General features: G+C 39.8%; 1 protein-coding gene across 6 annotated transcripts in view; it reads left to right on the forward strand.

Moving 5' to 3' along the window:
- triob (trio Rho guanine nucleotide exchange factor b) overlaps window positions 1-19,669 on the forward strand; it is a 105,339-nt gene that overhangs the window by 56,897 nt on the left and 28,773 nt on the right. For all 6 annotated transcript variants that reach the window (XM_051406301.1, XM_051406296.1, XM_051406299.1 and 3 more), the window contains 20 exons: window positions 77-268; window positions 3,027-3,196; window positions 3,575-3,749; window positions 8,597-8,792; window positions 9,848-10,014; window positions 11,945-12,064; window positions 13,102-13,200; window positions 13,320-13,412; window positions 13,647-13,796; window positions 13,932-14,046; window positions 14,251-14,366; window positions 15,743-15,865; window positions 16,164-16,358; window positions 16,851-16,966; window positions 18,086-18,152; window positions 18,425-18,534; window positions 18,682-18,751; window positions 18,944-19,033; window positions 19,175-19,267; window positions 19,433-19,544. In XM_051406301.1, coding sequence (XP_051262261.1) covers window positions 77-268; window positions 3,027-3,196; window positions 3,575-3,749; window positions 8,597-8,792; window positions 9,848-10,014; window positions 11,945-12,064; window positions 13,102-13,200; window positions 13,320-13,412; window positions 13,647-13,796; window positions 13,932-14,046; window positions 14,251-14,366; window positions 15,743-15,865; window positions 16,164-16,358; window positions 16,851-16,966; window positions 18,086-18,152; window positions 18,425-18,534; window positions 18,682-18,751; window positions 18,944-19,033; window positions 19,175-19,267; window positions 19,433-19,544 — 2,569 coding nt within the window. The remainder of the gene's footprint in view (window positions 1-76; window positions 269-3,026; window positions 3,197-3,574; window positions 3,750-8,596; window positions 8,793-9,847; window positions 10,015-11,944; window positions 12,065-13,101; window positions 13,201-13,319; window positions 13,413-13,646; window positions 13,797-13,931; window positions 14,047-14,250; window positions 14,367-15,742; window positions 15,866-16,163; window positions 16,359-16,850; window positions 16,967-18,085; window positions 18,153-18,424; window positions 18,535-18,681; window positions 18,752-18,943; window positions 19,034-19,174; window positions 19,268-19,432; window positions 19,545-19,669) is intronic.

The following is a 19,669-nucleotide window of genomic DNA, read 5'->3' on the forward strand; positions in this document are numbered from 1 at the left end:
AGCAGTTAGCCATAACAGTTTAGTGTTTGAGATACTATACTCTATAATTTAAATATACTTAATATTAATATTTCAGAACACCTACACTAATGCTGACAAGTTGCTGGAGGCAGCAGAACAGCTGGCCCAGACCGGAGAGTGTGACCCTGAGGAAATTTACCAGGCTGCCCACCAGCTAGAAGATCGCATTCAGGACTTTGTGCGACGTGTCGAGCAGCGTAAAGTCCTGCTAGACATGTCTGTTGCCTTCCACACACATGTCAAAGAGGTCTGTATTTCCTCTACTCTTCTCAACCCTAATTAGCCCTATTTAACACATTGATTTGACTCCTGTTTTGTCTAAAGCTAAAGGCTTATGCCACTAATACTGCATGAAGTCAGGAGCTGAGAAGGTAGAGGGTTCTCGATTTATTGATCGCTCTCCAGCTTTTCATGTAGGAATGACGGGAAAAAGCTTGTCATATCTTTGTCCACCATCAATAGCTGTCTCGTTGGTCATTTTTTGCTCTTGCCTTTCACACTGCACAGTAATATAGCAAAGGATGGAAAAATCCTCTATAATGGTTATCATTTTAGACTATGACAATGGCAATATAAGGGCCATTTTTGCTTTGTATATCAGTTTAAACATTACCTATACAATCAGAGTTGCAGTTGCAGCCAACTATCACTGTGAAATAGAAACATGATTACCTGTAACTAGAAAGAACCCAGAGAGCAAAAACCACTGTCAAGGCTGCATTATCATTTAAATTTGTTGTTTTCATAATTAAATGTTTAATCTGCATTAAGATGTCTGTGTCAGAATCATCACATACTGGTGTTAATTTTAGCAAATAGCTACTATCTTCTCCTCAAAGCAAGTAGGTCCTGGGTTCTTATCCCAGCTGGGGCAGGGCCTTTATGTGTGGAGTTTTCTGCGGGTGCTCCGGTTTCCCCTTCTACCAGAAACATGTATGTTAAGTTAATTCTCCTGTCCGTGCCTTTGACCTTAGAACTGGATTTGGGCCCTAAACAGTGGCTGCCCCCTGTTTCTAACACTTAAGCTGGGTCAAATGCAGAGAAGGAATTTAAGTGAGTCACAGTCATGACCACAAGACTGAATACATCAGTTTTCTGTCGCACTACCTATAAGTGAAATGTAATTTAATTTTCAGGATGGATTGCATTTTACATTGTAATTTTATCACAATTATTAACGACATGTTAATAATTCAGTTTGAATCTAGTGGGCCAAAAATAATTGTTCTTATAAATCACACACTTCAAGAGTTATGAGCAAAGTGGTTTATACATCTGCACCAAAAATGACCAAGAACTGACTTTTTAAGATATTGGCTTCATGGTAAGAGAGAGCTGTGTGTGTGTGTGTGTGTGTGTGTGTGTGTGTGTGTGTGTGTGTGTGTGTGTGTGTGTGTGTGTGTGTGTGTGTGTGTGTGTGTGTGTGTGTGTGTGTGTGTGTGTGTGTGTGTGTGTGTGTGTGTGTGTGTGTGTGTGTGTGTGTTTTAGTGTGTAAATGTGCATCATTTGTCGAAATGCTCCTGAATATGTCCTTGCCAGTCATTACGTTCTCCCTGTGCAAACATCTGTGCTTTGCTTTCCCTCTGTAGTGCACTTTTGTTTACACAAATTAAAGGCAATCTGCTATCCCCTTCACTGTGATAATTACAATCATGCCTTTAATTTTCCTTATTATTATTTACTTTATTCTTTCAAAAATAAATATAGAACACACAAAGTACAGGACAGAGATCTGTACATGCTGTGTAGATGTGGTGGTAATCACTGCACCACTCCCTTACTTCCTCTCACAGTGTTATGGTAATATGAAAGTCATACACTGCACATCTTTGACTGTCAAAATTAACCTCTCCACAATGACATAGTACTGTGCTCTGCATGTGTTAACACTACATTCTGTTTACATAGACTCATAAAGACAGTCAGAGCCACGGTGTTATTAATGAAGCTACTCTTTAATGTCCATATGGACTAATCTCCTTCATCCCATCTGTCAGCTCACACTAGTCCAGGTCACTGTGTGTGTGTGTGTGTGTGTGTGTGTGTGTGTGGGCACAAGTGAATGTTTCCTGCCCATCACCTCTTCTAGCCTTTGGATGCAATCCAGCAACAGTTTACTGTGGAAACAGAGCATGAACTACATTGGAGGAGAGGGGATTCATCTGCGCTAATATTCATGAAGTACATAGATGAAGTCACTCCAGATAAAAGACATCATCTCTTTGTAATTTTAATATTGTTACGAAATCTACATAAATGACAGAAAGGAAAGTGCAACCTACAGGGACGCCTTGTTGGCAAAAGGAGCTGTGACAAGGTATTAGAAACTGTCCCTAATATTTTGTATTTAGTACCATACTGCACATGAAAGCTCAGATTGCTCCTTCCACAAAACACATACAATTAAAGCTGCTCTAGTACAGCCTAATCTAAAATAAAGTGCCACCAGGCTTTAATTAAAAACATTTTGTACTACCGAAAAGCTCACTCAGCCGTTTGCATATTTGGTTGCCAAACAACAGTGTCAACGTCTATATAATGTAGATGTCAGGTATAATGTAACATATTTTATATTACTAAGTGGATGATGTCGTGGATGTGTTTTTGAGAAGGCAGTGTGGGTGTTAGACAAACCGTGGGTGCCAGGGTCTCTCTCCTGCAGCCTGGATGGTGTGCCAGGGCTTTAGTATGCTGAGCCAATTCACCCAGATGGCTAATCTGTTACAAAGATGACCATTCACAAAACACCAGCTTTGAGCAGAACCGATTGGATTTGATTTCTTTCTCCCATCTTCTGTCTGTGCATTTGGCAGCTTGTCTATTAATCTTTACATCTGTGTTTAACTCACAGCGCTTTGTGTATCTGCCCCACCCCCTTCAGCATGTGTATTCTGTTCACAACAGGGCTGTTTGGTTGCTTCCTGTTTTTTTCCCTTGCTCTTGGACGTGTATAATACATGATGCTGCATTTTAATTGGCTTGCCTTTCCTGTCAATCACTGTTAGCTGTGGACGTGGTTGGAGGAGCTTCAGAAGGAACTGCTGGATGATGTTTATGCGGAGTCAGTGGAAGCAGTGCAAGACCTGATCAAGCGTTTTGGCCAGCAGCAACAGACCACTTTGCAGGCAACTGTCAATGTCATCAAGGAGGGAGAGGATCTCATACAGCAGCTCAGGTGACAGTAATTGTTTAATGTCTGCATATTGTATCATATAATATACACTGGGGTAAGCCATACACAAAACAAACAAACTCTCTGGAGTTAGATTTAGGTTTACAACAATAATAATGAATTCACTGAAAATAACAACTAATTAAATACTAAAATTAAGGAATGCAAAGCCCAAGGCCCAAGATTTGACAGTCTTTCTGCAATCATTGTACAATTGAGGAAAATAAATAATAAAGCTACAGAGAAACATAGAAGGTATAGAAATCATCAAAAAGGAAAAAAAGTAGTTTTTCTTTGACTTCCTACACAAGAACTGGGACTCACATCTCTGACCATAAATACACCACCTGTAACACCCCTGTATTCGACCTCTCTCCACAGAGACTCGGCCATCTCGAGCAACAAGACGCCCCACAACAGCTCCATGGCCCACATCGAGAGCGTGCTGCAGCAGTTGGACGAGGCCCAGGGCCAAATGGAGGAGCTGTTCCAGGAAAGGAAGATCAAACTGGAGCTCTTCCTCCAGCTCCGCATCTTTGAGAGGGACGCCATCGACGTGAGTAGGCGGGAGATGGAGGATTGGTTTATGATGAATATTTATTTTTTATATTGCAATGTTAGATAAAATGTAGAGTGAGAAAGACAGAAAGAGTAGAAGCTGGGAGTGGATGAAGCAAATGGATTTGCATTTATAATATCTGAGGGGAAATAGTTGGGAAAAGAGATTTACTAATGAGCATGAAAAATAGTTGTGAATGTTTTGTTTTTTTATTAAAAGATCAGTTACATGTGGCAAGGGACACACTGGAAAACCAAAATGACTGTGATTTTGAGCTGATGGACCGTTACACCGTAAAAGGGAGATTCAGTCCTGCAGCGAGGAATCCTGCTGGTTTAAAGCTTGGTTGAATTCACAGAGATACTCTCACATGTGCTACATTAAAAAAGTATTTAGTTCCACTTGACGCATCTCATCCACTGACTCATTCCAATTTAGTTTCCCCTTCCCTAACCAGCAATAGGCTACATTGTATCCGCTAATTCCTTCACGTCCCACTGTGAGAGTGAATGCTTCTCTCAGCTGGTGCTCAGATATGGTAACTGCTCTTTTCAAATATTATTTTATGTTTCTCGTAATGTTTATCATGGCTGTAGAATCAGATTTATTGAGCCACACTGTGTTGACAGATGAATTCTCACTCAGTCACCATGGAAGTAAAATCTTTTATTTTTTTAAGGAACAAGAAAGTTTGTTGAAAGTAAGTAAGTAGTATGGCTCTGTGGATGGCACTGTTGGTGTAACTGTCAGTCAGATGCTCAGTTGGTCCAATGATTTGGTATACCTGCAAAATAAATTGCCATTCCCATACACCTCAGCTGTAGTTTTTGTTTATTTTTTTGTTTAATTAGAAAATGTTAGCACACCAAACTAAGTTCAGTCAGCCAACTCACGTTAGGATTACATTACAGCAGTATAGCATATTTGGATTTTGGCGTCTTAGCTCTGACCTCATCATTCCCCACAGATATGTTTACATGAGATATTGGGGAGTGATGCGCAAAGACCTTAACCCCCAGTTGGAGCCTACAGGTGGATGCTGGGGTGGTGGTGGGGCTTACGACGCAGCAGGCAGCAATAGCTTACAGAGCAGCAGCAATACGGGTGCAGGGCAACGGCGGCATTGAGCAGAGGGAGAGCTGGGAAATTGTGCAGTTTAAATAGACAACCAGATTGGAAGGGAGCGCTTGGTTAGTGATTATGGAGTGAGGCATGTCATGTGTGTATATCAGCGCAGCTCGAGTTGACCTGCCTGAACTAGCTTGCAGGCTTCGCTCCATATGTGTTAGCATTTAGCAAAGAGCACCTTACTGCTTAAGTACCTGCCAAACCTGATTTAACACTCTTGTTTGTGTTAATGCTCAAATGATTACATAATAATTACTGTGTTTCTATTAATAACCATAACATTTGATGTACCTTTCCGGATATTGTCAGCTGGACTTTCAAGACATAAACATTAACCTTAAGTAGAACATTACTTGGGAAGACTAGTCTTTGTAATACCGAACCTAAAAATGTATGTAAGAATTCTTGAAAACAATGGTGTTTTATTCTCCTCCTCTGTGTGCTAATAGAAGCTCTGTGGTTTGTTTCAAGTCTTTTTTGCTGTTAAGTCCAAAACAACAGATAAGTCTCTCTTTAGCTCTGCGTGTCAAGTCAGGGACCGGTGGTGAATCTACTAATCTTTCATGTTGAACACTGGAGTACGCCCACACATACACACACACAGAGACAGAGGATTAATATGACACAGTGCTTGAGCATGTAGATGGGTGGAGGAGGCATTTGTTTCCATCCACTCCCATGCACTGTGACACTCCCTCCTGGCCTGAAGGGGGTTGTGTTTTTGAGGTGAGGGCAAGGGGTTGAGGTGAGACCCACAATTGTCTCACAATGCTCTCTTCTCTGATGATAAGCACTGTAAGACTGCACACCACAGAGTGAAAAAAAGGAGACTTTTCCCCTTACATGAGTTAGTTTTCACAGTGTTGGTGGATGAGGGAGATGATCTTTTTGCACACAGAGGGCATTTTACTCAACTGTAAGAGAAGAGGAGAGCAGAGTGCAAATGAGTGCTTGGTAAGTTTCTACTTTGTTGCCTGTTTTTTTTAAATTATCATATTGGTTAGAGAGAGTATTGTATTATTCTGCTATGAAAAGGCATGATAAGATTACTCTGTGTGCTAGCCAAGAAAATCATGTTTCTATACAGAGGAGACTTGAGTGAATTTTATGAATCCAAATTCCAAAAGCAGCTTGTCATAAGGCAAGCACACTTTCCCACATTCTGAGAGAATAATGCTCTTTATTGCAAAAGAGGTTTATCTTTCTTTTTTGTATAAACATATTTAATGGGAAGGTGCACCTTTCAGTTGTGAAATACACTTTTATGCATTGTGATCTCTTTATAGTTTTGAGTAATAAAGAAAACAACTTTAATGGATTATGTGATAAATCTTGTCCAAGACTAAAAAAAGTTGCTTTACCCTGGATTTCATCCTTTAAAGGTTATCTCCATTGTCCGAGGCTTGTCTGAACCCACGTCTGAGGAGACGTGGTCTATTTGTTTTCAACAAAGCTCAGCAGGTGTAATACTGTCTGTGACCTCTTTGCAGTGCTGGTTGAATATGTGGAAAGCAGCTGTCTTAGAGCGTAACGTGTCCTACAGAAATAGGTAGAATAAACCAAGCAGTAACACACTCTTTTACAGAGAAATTGGAGGAACGTCTAGATGATGAGTTATTTGAATTGCTTATTTTGCTGATGTTTAGACCTGGTGTTAACCAGTGTGCGAACTATAGGGGGAGCTCACTTCTTTTTGGGGTGTGGGGGCTTGCCCATGCCTCACAGAGAGAATTAACTTTAACTATGCTTAATACAAAACGGTGATTTGGTGTGCAAACTGAGTGGGACTAAGAAAGTTTGTTTTTTCTACACTTCGACTTGAAGTACTTCAATGGTCATGTCAACAATAATGTGCATGTCGGCTCATGTCTTATTAAGTGGAGCTGAGCTCCCCCTGGCTCCCTTGTAGTTTGCACTCTGGTGTTAACATTGATACGACAGAATCCCCAAAAAATAATTGTAAAACTTACATAGTGACTGGTGTTTGGAGGTAAACCTGAGACTAAATACTACAAAGAAACAAAAAGGTTTACTGAGATTTTATTTTGTCGTGGCCAAATTATATGGACTCACTGTTCACAAATGTAGAGCTGTATTTACTGGGTACAGTTTTTTTTCCGTCACTTAAAAAGGAATTTTCTGTTTGTTTGTTTCTTGTTTTGTGTTCTGTGCATTTAATTTGTCCCAACTCAGTGCAGTTGGTGCTATTCCCTGGTGTTCCCTAAATGTTGCATATGACAATTGGCATGAACAAACTCTCAGCCTGCAGTCAATTTCTGTTGCTAAAATGCTTCACCATCTTTTGCTAAGTTTTAACAGTATATACTGTTGCTGCACTGTGAATCAAACCTCTGTCTGTAGCACTCATGGCATAACATACATGGACAGGATTGTATCAGTTCTAGCCTGTAGAAGTACCTAAGAAGGAGGAAATTAAAAATAGCTTAAGAGATACCACATTCTCATGCAGATATTCAGTTTCTAAGGTCAAAGTTAGCAGTTTTTTAATTGAGGAGGACAGCTGCCAAAGCATCTCATTTTCATTTATACACTCAGATCAAATTTTACCACTGTTTCCATTGCTTACATGTTATTGTCATAGCTGTCTATTTTTCAGGGCATTGAAACTCCACATATTTCAAATTGAAATATTCTTTACATCAGTTTACTGGGTCACAGAACAAACAGACACTAACTTCAAACTTTCACGCATGTCTTTTTTCACCCAAGTAGATGAGAGTAAGAGTGCTGAAATCTGATCACTTTGGTCTGTCGTGAATCATGTTATGGCCACAGCAATGTGAATGTCAGTCTCAGAGGTGCACTTCCGACATAAGAATTCAATTTCGCATCACAGCAGGTCCCAAATAAAAGCCAGTGGTGAAGTCTATTCTGAAACATAAAGTAATAATGTAAATTACCAAAATGTGTTTTATAGGGCTCACATGCTAAGTTCCTATGGATGTTACATAGTAAATACAATCCGGGAAAAGGAGTTTTTATGACAAACCAAGGAAATCAGGACACAAGGATTCTTAACTTTACAGATCAATTAGAACAAAATATACTTATTCAAAAGGGAAAATTATAATATAAACCTGTTTTAAGTAACAATCTGTCTTAAATAAAGAATTGTTATTCTCTTCAGTTACAGTAAATAAAGATTCAGCCACTATTTGACAATATACAGTAACTCCATATGCCCCAGAGCAAGAGTCAAATTCTTACATTAAGTGTTGACTAGACGTCATGAATTTGTTAAAAAAAACCAAAAAAAAAAACATTGACAGACAGAGCTGGATGGTGCCAGGATCAAGGTGCCCCTGGTATCATGATTCAGTCTGCGTGGGCAGTCAGAGGCATGCACTGACATCTCGGTACATCTGCTTTACCAGCCGTGCATCACCAGTGTAATATGTTATCTGTTATTATGGCAGCCAGCTTAGGGTGTCGGGTTACAGTGATTAAACTGTCTGACTTGGTATTCGAAAATTCTCTTAATCATAAAATTATATTGAAAATGAAATGGCAATGCTGTTTTGCTGTGCTTTACAGTCCTTTTAATGTTTGTGCTTGTAAAAATAATTGTAGTTAGGCAACTTGTTGTCTTAGCAGTGTAATATTTGCACCATGCAACCATGGCAACATTCGTTGTGTCTAAGACCTTTTCGTGAACAAGTAAAAATTATTTTTTTCTCCCATTTTCCCCCCCTCAGATTATCTCAGACCTGGAGTCATGGAACGAGGAACTTTCCCAACAGATGAGTGAATTTGACACAGAGGACCTGACACTGGCTGAGCAGAGGCTACAGCATCATGCAGACAAGGCGCTTACTATGAACAACCTCACATTTGACGTCATCCATCAGGGACAAGAGTTGCTGCAGTATGTCACAGAGGTCCAGGCATCTGGTGAGTGAGGAAATAGATATACACTTCCTAAAGTATTTTGTCAAGCACAGATTAAATGCACCACGGACATATACGCAGGGTGCAGTATTCACATATAGTAAGATGAATCTGTCGTAACTACACATTTATTTTAACTTGATTTGCAAGTAGCAGGAGGAGATGGATGCTGAAAATGGAAAAGAAATTTAGGGAAAGAGGAGGAAGGAATGGAGGGCAGATCGGCTTTTACCAAGCAGATTTTGCCTCTTAATCCGTAAGAGTCATGTTCATTGCCGGGTTAAACCACTGTAAGGCACATACACACACACACACACACACACACACACACACACACACAGACACACACGCACATACACACGCACACACACACACACACACACACACACACACCCCTACACACATACACACACACACACACACACACACACACACACACACACAGAAGTACATTTTTTAGATGACCAGGACCACGCCTCCTGTGTTGTTGTGTGTCACAGTACAAATCTAGCTGACGTTTATGCAAAAATCTAGCTCTGCAGTCAGCCAGCCTGCTACAGCTAGCTACATGGATACATTAATGATAGTAGTTATGCGAAAGCTACCTCTGTAGCTTGCCTCAGGACAGTAATTATTTACCAGGGCCAGCCCTGCAGCTGGCATCACGACCATGCTGCTATGGAATGCAGGACTAAAATGTGAGTACAGATTATGCCAATGCTAAACATAATTTATTCAGCTTCCACCAAATCAGAATTCATGGTGTGTGCATGGCTTTCTGTTATTAAACATGTAAGCTATCTGTGGCAGCCATGATTCATTTTCACAGCTTATACTCAGTATCCGTCCTGCTGTTCTGTTGATACATTATATTCATGAAACACATATTCTATACCTCTCCATGTACTTCCATGTAGACTATGTGATTTCCGCATATGGCAGAGATCTGTTCAAGAATTTGTGATTATTGAGTAAATAACTAGGGAAAAAGAACATAATCAGATATTATAAAATAAAGATTTGTATTGTTAACATATTAAAATGTCTACTGTGTGCAGGTGTGGAGCTGTTATGCGACAGAGATGTGGACATGGCCACACGGGTTCAGGACCTACTGGAGTTTCTCCACGAGAAGCAGCAGGAGTTGGACCTGGCAGCAGAGCAGCACAGAAGACATCTGGAGCAGTGTGTCCAACTGAGGCATCTACAGGCTGAAGTCAAACAGGTAAACAGTTGGAGGAAGAAAAGGACAAGAGAGTATAACAAGGATAGACAATGATACAGCATTAAAGCAGTGACTGGAAGGTGCAGGTGGGATTTTGAATGCACTCTTAAGAGCTAGGCTTTTCACTTGTGAAAGGATAATCAACTAGTTGATTCAAATCAACTAGTTTTAGGATATTGGAAGTGAAATTAGAGCTCATATATGAATGCTCACATGTGCTGTATATCAGAAATAAACACACCTAGGGCTACCTGTAATGTTTTTTCTCCTCCTGAGACTGAGGTCAAACTGATCTGTGGAAAGCCATTCTGACAATTTATTGCTACAGCACACCATCATATTACAGCAGAGAGTGTTGAAGGGCTAAAAGGCTACAGTATGTTCTGTCTGCACATGACCATGGATAGATGACTCATCCTGTGTCAACGATCTCTCTTTTCTCTCTCTCTCTCTCTCTCTCTCTCTCTCTCTCTCTCTCTCTCTCTCTCTCTCTCTCTTCTTCTGGGAATAGTCAGCCTGCTGCACTATGTTTGGATGTTCAGCCAAGGTTTAACAAGAGAGGGAGATAAGAAGAAATTCAGGGCAAAAGAAGACAAATGGGCCAGACAGAATCTGACTTGATAGGAAGGGAAAGAGATAGAGTTTCTTAGCTTATTGTTGTGTCAGCGAAGAGCATGTCAACTCCCAGTATTCATTCAGTAGTTGAATACAATAAAAGCAAGAAAATCGTGTGAGGCTTGCAATGTAGCCTACTGATATTTCAAAGCAAAACAAAAACGAACATAGAGCCAATTTTCATAACTAGGCCTGTTATCACAGTGCTGTAGCCGAATAACAACAGGGTTTATGTTTCAACTTGCACTAGAATAAATAAAAAAGTGAACCAAAGTGGTGGCAGATATGAAATTGAGACTAAAACATACAAATTGATACCCAGTGAATACTGCAGCAACACACTTCAGAAGATGCACTGCCATTGCATTGATTGAAGAGATCTTACGTTATGATGATAATGTGATGCTGGTGTTATTTTGACTCATCCACCCACACAGAGGCAGTACTGTATATGCAGCTATGGACTATCAGAATTGTCTTAAGCGTTTTTCTGTATGTCATTATGAAATGGGCACAGTTTAGGAACAGGGATTATGGATAGAGCAGGGGTTATAGCAAAGATGAAAATAATGTGATGTGGTGTCATGTGTAGTGGTATAATGAAATATTGGAATATATTATGTAAATCTTAATTGTATAGCATACTATGATGCATAAGACTCATTATTGCTGATATTGCTGCTGTTTGTTTGTGCCTCAGAGTTATGTCATATGTACATTAAAGCTCCTCTGATATTCAACAGTTAACACTCATACCTGTCCTGCCTAGGGACATTGCAAGTGCAATGGAAACATAGGCCCTGTTGAAATTATGGAAAAACAAGAGTCAGGGTTGTGTTGCATCATCACTTTTATAGCCAAGATCCAGTTGCATTTCTGCCCATCACCCACACAGCAGGTGTGCTTGCTGAGTCAGACAGAGAGGTGTTCTGAAAGATTGTGTTTAACATACCCTTTGGCTAGAACTAGGCCAACAAAACTATGAGCAAATGGGATTTTGTAAGAATCTAGGAGCGTGTGTGTGTGAGGCGGGGTGAAGAGATTATCTACAAAAAGGAGAAAGGGCTAAGTAAAGGATAGAAGAGTTAAGCAGGGAAATGTGTGCAAGGTGAAATTTTAAGTTGAGGAACTGAAACAGGAACAGAGTGAGGATGCAAGGGAAGAAAGGAAAATAGGAACAAAGATAGAGGATAAAAAAAGATTGGGAAGTTTACAGCTGATAAGTAGTACAAATAAATCCTTTCTGTTAAAAAATAAAGAGTGAGTAATAACAAAGCTTGTGTGTGTGTGTGTGTGTGTGCTGTGTGTATTTTAGGTGCTGGGTTGGATCCGTAATGGCGAGTCCATGCTGAACGCTGGTCTTATCACAGCCAGTTCGTTACAAGAAGCCGAACAGCTGCAGAAGGAACATGAACAATTCCAACATGCAATAGAGGTAAACATCTGAATTATTTTCCGTTCTTGCTCTCCTTTCACTTAGAAGCAACATGTTGATGTCCATGTGCTTTGTACATCCAGTTGAATGTATTGTTGTTTTTCCTCATGCATATCCTAATCCCATTTTTTCCTCTTTCATTATGTTTGCCTCCTTGTGTCCCATCTTTCATCTCCCTTTTCCCTCATCTTTTCGCACTTCTGCATCTCCTCTGCTCCGTTCAGCCTTTTGCCTTCCAAAAAACTGTTCTCAGGTTCATATGTCTCCACCGCCTCCCCATTCTCATCACAAGTCACACATGAAATGGAATGTTGAATAACTAATATCTCTACCTCACTCTGTCTTCCCTCTCTGCTTACCGTTATTCTTTATTTCCTTTTCTCTCTTTACCACTGATTATGCACGGTGCATTTCCTTTGAACTCTATCGAGCCTGGCTCATTTCAATGCGGGCCTGTACCTGACCTACTTCTACAGGACTCACATACACACACACAGATGCACACTCAGAAGAAAGCTGTGTTTATGATTATTGCTTACGTGAGACTGGCATTTTAACACGCATACCATAACTGTAGTCCCTGAAACTGTAAATGGGTCCTCTGTTGTGAAAAAAGAGCAAGTGAAATGGGAATGTCCTCCTTGACAGTACCTTGCAGGTGCTGCAGACATTATTAAAGCTTCCAGGAAATCTTTCATTCTTCCTTTATCTCCTTTTGTTTTCCCTCCCTCTTGTGCTCTGAGTCCAGCAAAGAGTAAAAGCCTAATTCTCAGGCTAAACAGATACCAGATACTGTCCCTTTTTACTTCCCTATCTCGTTTCCTCTCCAGAATGCTCACACCAGGACAATCTTTATGACACAGCTATAATCAGACACTTCTTTTATTTATTTACCCTTTCTTCCACCCTCTGCCAAACTGCCCTGCAGGGCCAACATGAAGCTGGGGTCCTATTTTCAAAGCAATCATTATGATATAGAGATTCATATAACGCTTGAATTCCATTGTTTTTTTATCTCACCCCTATCCCCCATGCAGAAAACCCATCAGAGTGCGCTGCAGGTACAGCAGAAGGCTGAGGCCTTACTCCAGGCAAACCACTACGACATGGATATGATCAGAGACTGTGCAGAAAAGGTACCGCTCTCTTACAAGTTTATACATATAAAGAGAAAAACATGAATAAAAATGTGGGTGGTGTGATTGCTGTTTCAAAGCTGTTAATCTTAAAATGACTTGTGTTGTTTGACTTGAAGGTGGCAGACCACTGGCAGCAGCTGATGCTGAAGATGGAGGACAGACTTAAGCTGGTTAATGCTTCTGTGGCCTTCTACAAGACTTCCGAACAGGTGCTTTTGTGTGTATGGACTCAAACAGGTGTTAAAGAGTGTTAAATAGTCTAGAACAGGCAAAAAGCAAAAATGGGATTATGGGAATTACACTCTCCTTTGTGAACCTCAGTAGACCTGGAAAGCTTGTGCTAGAAATATCAGAGTATCATTTCAAAACTGCTCTCAGAAATGTGCAGTTTCACACATTGCCTTGTACAGTGTTTTTGATGTACTGTATCATCTATGTCTCAGGTATGCAGTGTGTTAGAAAGTCTGGAGCAGGAGTATAAGAGAGAAGAAGACTGGTGTGGTGGTGCTGATAAACTGGGTCCGAACAGTGAGTCAGACCATGTCACTCCCATGATCAGCAAACATCTGGAGCAAAAAGAGGCCTTCCTCAAGGTGAGAAAGTTATTTCAGTTTATATTTAGGAAAAAACATGTCAAATCACAATATGTTGTTTCTAATTTTCAATGTCAGGAATAAATTACTATTGACCCTGTAAGTGACATGTGTTCTCATTCTGCACACTTATAGGCCTGTACGTTAGCCAGGCGTAATGCCGATGTCTTCTTGAAGTACCTGCACAGGAACAGTGTCAACATGCCCGGCATGTTGTCCCATGTCAAAGCTCCAGAGACTCAGGTTAAGAGTAAGTAGATGACTCAGACTTTTCTCTTTTCTGCATCTTATCACTACAAAGATGTTCCAATTAGTTAATTTCACCTTTTCTATCCACCGTTTCTTTCATTTATTCACAGAATTATCAATTCAGGTGGTCAATATGTTTCTGTATAATGCTGACACACAATAACAAACATCTTGAATACATTTATTTTGTGTGCTGTGTCATCAGATATTTTGAATGAGTTGCTGCAAAGAGAGAACAGAGTGCTCCACTTCTGGACCATGAGGAAGCGAAGGCTGGACCAGTGCCAGCAATATGTTGTGTTTGAACGCAGCGCCAAACAGGTGTGTGCTTATCACTGTGTGTGTAATGTATGTGTATGTGTGCACTCACAAGCACAATTTGGACATAAGACTACAGACAGAGTAAGGAAAAATAAGCTTCCCTCTTAGATGATTGGCTCCTGTTTAAATTGGAACTAAACCAGCAAGCTGACATGTCTCAGTTAGCGTACAGCTGCAACTTCCATCTTGATTTGTCTCTGTTTTTAAAACAAGCAGTCTGTGTTTTCTTAGTAATGATACATTTCAGATATACTGGAAATGATGTAAACTGGCAGATATTTGGAACAATGATAGTCTTAAAGACGGCTATCATTATGTGGCCCAGTAAATCCAAACACTATGTTTATTACAGACCATTGCCAAACATAAGTCTCCAACCACTCATTTTACCCTTCAGACAGTACTGAACATTTCAACCACTGAGATTTTTATTATAAAGTTTTCCTATGTTTTAGAAGAATAAGAGATCTGAGCTAGAATTAGAAGTCAAGACACAAGAACTCTTAATATTTCTCAAACAAGTCTGATCAGCTGTTGTTCAAAGATACAAGGAACTATAAGTTTGGATAATAATGTTTTCAGTAGCAGCCAATATATCTTCACACTTCACAGCTTGAGTCTGATATATTTATTTAAACATGGCTACTGGAAAAAAAAATTTTGTGGCACTTACACTCTTGAATCTATCTTTGTGTGTAAGGTCTAGGGCTGTTCAAATACAAGACACTTTGCTCCCTCTTGTGGTGTTTGGGGAGCACAGCGCAGGCACACAGCAATGCGCTTAGCCAATAAAATCAGATGACATCATAGATGTTTCTAGGACATGGCTATTCTAAGGCGGTCCAGGTTTTATCCCCAGGGCCCAAATGCTTTCTGGTCACACAGTTTGACTGGTCCAGTTCTGCCACGGCTGGGTATAAAGTATGCAGACATTTAAAAGACTAGAAACTAATTAGGACCGTTTGAAATGTAATGCTAGAAATGAATGAATATGTTATATTTTTGATAGGTGGTGAGTTTGTAAACTGATATGTGTCAAAAAGATATAATTCCTTTATCATATTGTTGTTTCTAAAATTATATGGATGTCAACTTTCCTTAGATATCTTACATTTTCATGAATGGGAAATTCCTGTAGGTAAACTATACAGTGGAAAATCCGTCCAAATTTAAACAAATGTCCCACTGGATAGGAGAGGATAAAGTGTTTAATAATACAAACTACCCCTTTAATTGTATTGTAATTATAAGAGTTTCAAGTGCACCAGCTTGTACCAGGCCTTCAGATTTGGACAGTTAATAGTCACTGTGTCAAATTGTGTAACTAAAATCCCTGCAGTGTTAGCATACTCACTAATGATTGGTTGTTTCCTCAGGCCCTGGAGTGGATCCATGACACTGGGGAGTTTTACCTGTCCACACACACATCCACCGGCTCCAGCATTCATCACACACAGGAGCTACTAAAAGAGCATGAAGACTTCCAGATCACAGCAAAGGTACGTGTGTTTATGTTTATTTGTTAGTCTATAACTGTGTAAAAAAAAAAAAAAAAAAGGTGGGAGTGTGTGTGTTTGCACACACAGAAATACATGTGAGGCCCATTCCCAGGGCAGTGTATTGTCCTCTTTCCTCATTGCTGTGTCACTGTTATTGTGTTAGAGAACAAGCCATTGTGTCTAACAAGCAACACACTGATTCCTAACTCTCTCTCTCTTATCTACCTTTCCTCCACCGGCACTGCCGGCCATCTCTCTTTTCTCTCTATCCCCTCCCTAAATGTCTCTCTATTGACAGCAAACCAAAGAGCGGGTAAAGCTGTTGATCCAGCTGGCGGATGGGTTTTGTGACAAGGGCCACGCCCATGCCCTGGAGATAAAGAAATGGGTGTCCTCGGTGGACAAGCGCTACAGGGACTTCTCTCTCCGCATGGACAAATACCGAACCTGCCTGGAAACGGCGCTCGGCATTTCTTCCGATTCCAACAAGGCCGTAAGTGCACACCATTGATAATAAACAAAAAAGAATACAGATATCAGCTCTATTCATTCTAATGTGTTTTGAGAAACTATTCATATGCGTTATGCTAAACCTTTGGGTTAATGCTGTATAATAAAAGACCACAGAGGGATACAGTATATGTCAGGCACAGGTTATAGTAATAAGGATATAACCTTGGCATCTAAGCTTTCTAGTGTGAGATTAAAACAAAATCATGTTTATGTGATGAATTTAATCATACAAACTATGCCTGGCTTTAATTTTATTGTAGTTGTGTAGGGTAAGTGTAGGAGCTTGCACCAGGTGGTCAAATGTAGATAGATACTGGATCAGTGCATGATCCTATGTAAACTCCATCTCCCAGCCGTTTGTTTTAATGAACTGGTGCTAACAGAAAGCAAGTACATCACACATTGGTGTTTGACTAGTGAATGACCACCATGCCTGTTGTGTGCAACATAAAAGCCACTGTGTCCTTTTCAGAGTAAAGAGCTGCAACTGGACATCATCCCGGCCAGTGCTCCAGGGTCAGAGGTCAAGTTGAGGGATGCTGCCCATGAACTCAACGAGGAGAAGAGGAAGTCAGCACGAAGGAAAGAGTACGTGCAACAGCCATTTCCCTGGCACACTCTCTCCTGATCACCACCTGATGTTCAGCATTACAGGTTTCCTACACAGGCCTGGAAAAATGCCCAGATGAATAATTCAGTAATTTTTTTCCTGCAAACATATGAAAACATATTATTTTTCAGTGTGATTAGCATTGTAAAGCTGCAGCCAGGCTTTCATTTCAAATTGCTAGTGTTAGTGATAATGTGTAGTGTAATGTCAAATTACCCAGAGAACATGACCACATCACAGTGAATGCTGCAATCTTCGAATCCATTCAACTGTGTAAACAAATAGAGATGGAATTTTGCATGTGAGCAGTACTGTGCTTTATAAGCATTTATCACAAAATGTTTCAGTGGTCTTGATGCCGTATAGATTATCTGTGCTACGTTTTAAATGTTTATGGGGGAAATTTGTACAGGAGGGAGCCCATGAACAGCCTGTAAATTGCAGTACATATGTCTACAAGCCATAAGTGAGCCATATAGGGATTAAAATGCATCCACATACAGCAACGGCACTGTTTGTCTAATGCCTAGAAGACATGCTATATTAGAGATAGTCAAGTTGCTTGGGATTCAATTAGAGTAATAAATAGTCCAAAATGCTACCACCTACTGTAACAGCAGGCTGTTTTTTGACTGTAGGTTATAATATGAAAGCCACACATTCTCTTTGCTCTTTTCACTTCGATATTAATACTTAGACACTTTCCTGTTATGTGGATTGACTTGTTGAACTCATTACATGCTGATATGATATGGTTATGGTTTTTAGAATAAATCAAGAATGACCACACTGAACCTGCAATTGCTGATTTTGATACAAGTTCCTGTTGTCTGTGTTTGAATTGTTGTTCATTGTTGTTGAAAATGTCATCATGCTGTGAATGTGTACACTTACTGCAGTAATTACAAAGGATGTAGAGGCAGTAAAGCAGAGTGTAATTCTTTATCTTTTAAATACTATATAATGTTTTAATTAATCTTGTATATTTTGGTTTAACCTGTACAGACTACAGGATTTTGTTTTGTTTATATTAGGTCAATGAAACCACCTGACCATGTTCATCAGTGTCTCTTACCCCAATGTGCATGTCCTTTCAGATTTATAATGGCTGAGCTGATTCAAACAGAGAAAGCCTATGTCAGAGACTTACGGGAGTGTATGGATGTAAGTATTGTAACACACACACAGATATTTACCTTAAAAAAATTGTTTAGTGTCCTGACTTTGAGTGCATTGACTCTTTAGTGCCCTTGTGTGTGATTTAAAAAAAATGTCTTAGTTTTTATTTATTTCCCTTTAAAATCCGTTACATTTTACTTTTCTTACGCACTTTTTTAGTAAGTGAATAACTGAAATATGTAATGTAATGATCAGATCTTAAATTGGACGAGTTGGCACAGAGATATTTCTAGGTTTTAATTAATTGTGTTATGCAGACGTACCTATGGGAGATGACCAGTGGTGTGGAGGAGATTCCTCCTGGTATTGTCAACAAGGAACACATCATCTTTGGAAACATGCAGGACCTCTACGAGTTTCATCACAAGTCAGTAGAGCTGTGATCTGCCACAAAAATCTGTATTCTTTACCATCAACATAAGCTAATTTAGTTGTGGAAATCTTTGAATATACAAAATTTGTTCCTCATCTTCTGATTTTTCCTCCTTTTTAAATCTTTCTGTCTCTGTACCAGTATCTTCCTGAAAGAGTTGGAGAAGTATGAGCAGCTTCCAGAAGATGTCGGCCATTGTTTTGTGACTTGGGTAAGAGACATACAAGTTATGACTTTTGTTTATAGTTGTGTTACTGAGCTGTGCTTATACTTTTACCCCTTTAGATACCAAAACATATACAGTACTCAAGGCCTAAAGAGTATTAATTTTTTTTCTAAAGTTGTTGTTTGTAGCATCTAAGACTCTTGATATCTTTTGAGTAAAGTACTTTTTCCTGCTCAGGCTGATAAGTTCCAGATGTACGTAAACTACTGTAAGAACAAGCCTGACTCCACCCAGCTCATCCTGGAACATGCTGGACCCTACTTTGATGTGAGTACAATACTTACCAATACTATTAGTGTGTCAGGTACACACCTTGGAATTAAATAAAAACATCTATAAGTTAGCTCTCAAGATTTGTCTTGGCCATAGCTTCTGTAAGAGCTTTCTGTTTCCCTTTTTGATTAACAGGAAATCCAGCAAAGACATCGCCTTGCCAACTCCATCTCTTCTTACCTGATCAAACCAGTCCAGAGAATCACTAAATACCAGCTCCTTCTCAAGGTACAGCATCCCTTTAAATAAATATAAAAGGAAGGATATCCTCTCAGGCGTTATTCACTTTTTACAGGGAAAAATTCACACAATAGGATCTTTAACCCTTTAACAAAATAATTTATGTGTTCTTCATTTAAACGTCACTGTGTGTATGTCTCTGTGTGATTGTAGGAGTTGTTGACATGCTGTGAGGAGGGTAAAGGTGAGATTAAGGATGGTCTTGAAGTGATGCTCAGTGTCCCCAAGAGAGCCAATGATGCCATGCATCTCTCTATGCTGGATGGTGGGTATATCCAACCACAAACATACACAGCACACACCCTCACACACACAGGCCTCTGCTATTCATGGACCTCACATCATAGTTAACTGTGCAGCCACTCATTGAGTGTGTTCTGAGTGTCTAAT

The sequence above is a fragment of the Dicentrarchus labrax genome, unplaced genomic scaffold (genome assembly GCF_905237075.1).
Source record: "Dicentrarchus labrax unplaced genomic scaffold, dlabrax2021, whole genome shotgun sequence".
In the NCBI taxonomy this organism is placed as follows: domain Eukaryota; kingdom Metazoa; phylum Chordata; class Actinopteri; family Moronidae; genus Dicentrarchus; species Dicentrarchus labrax.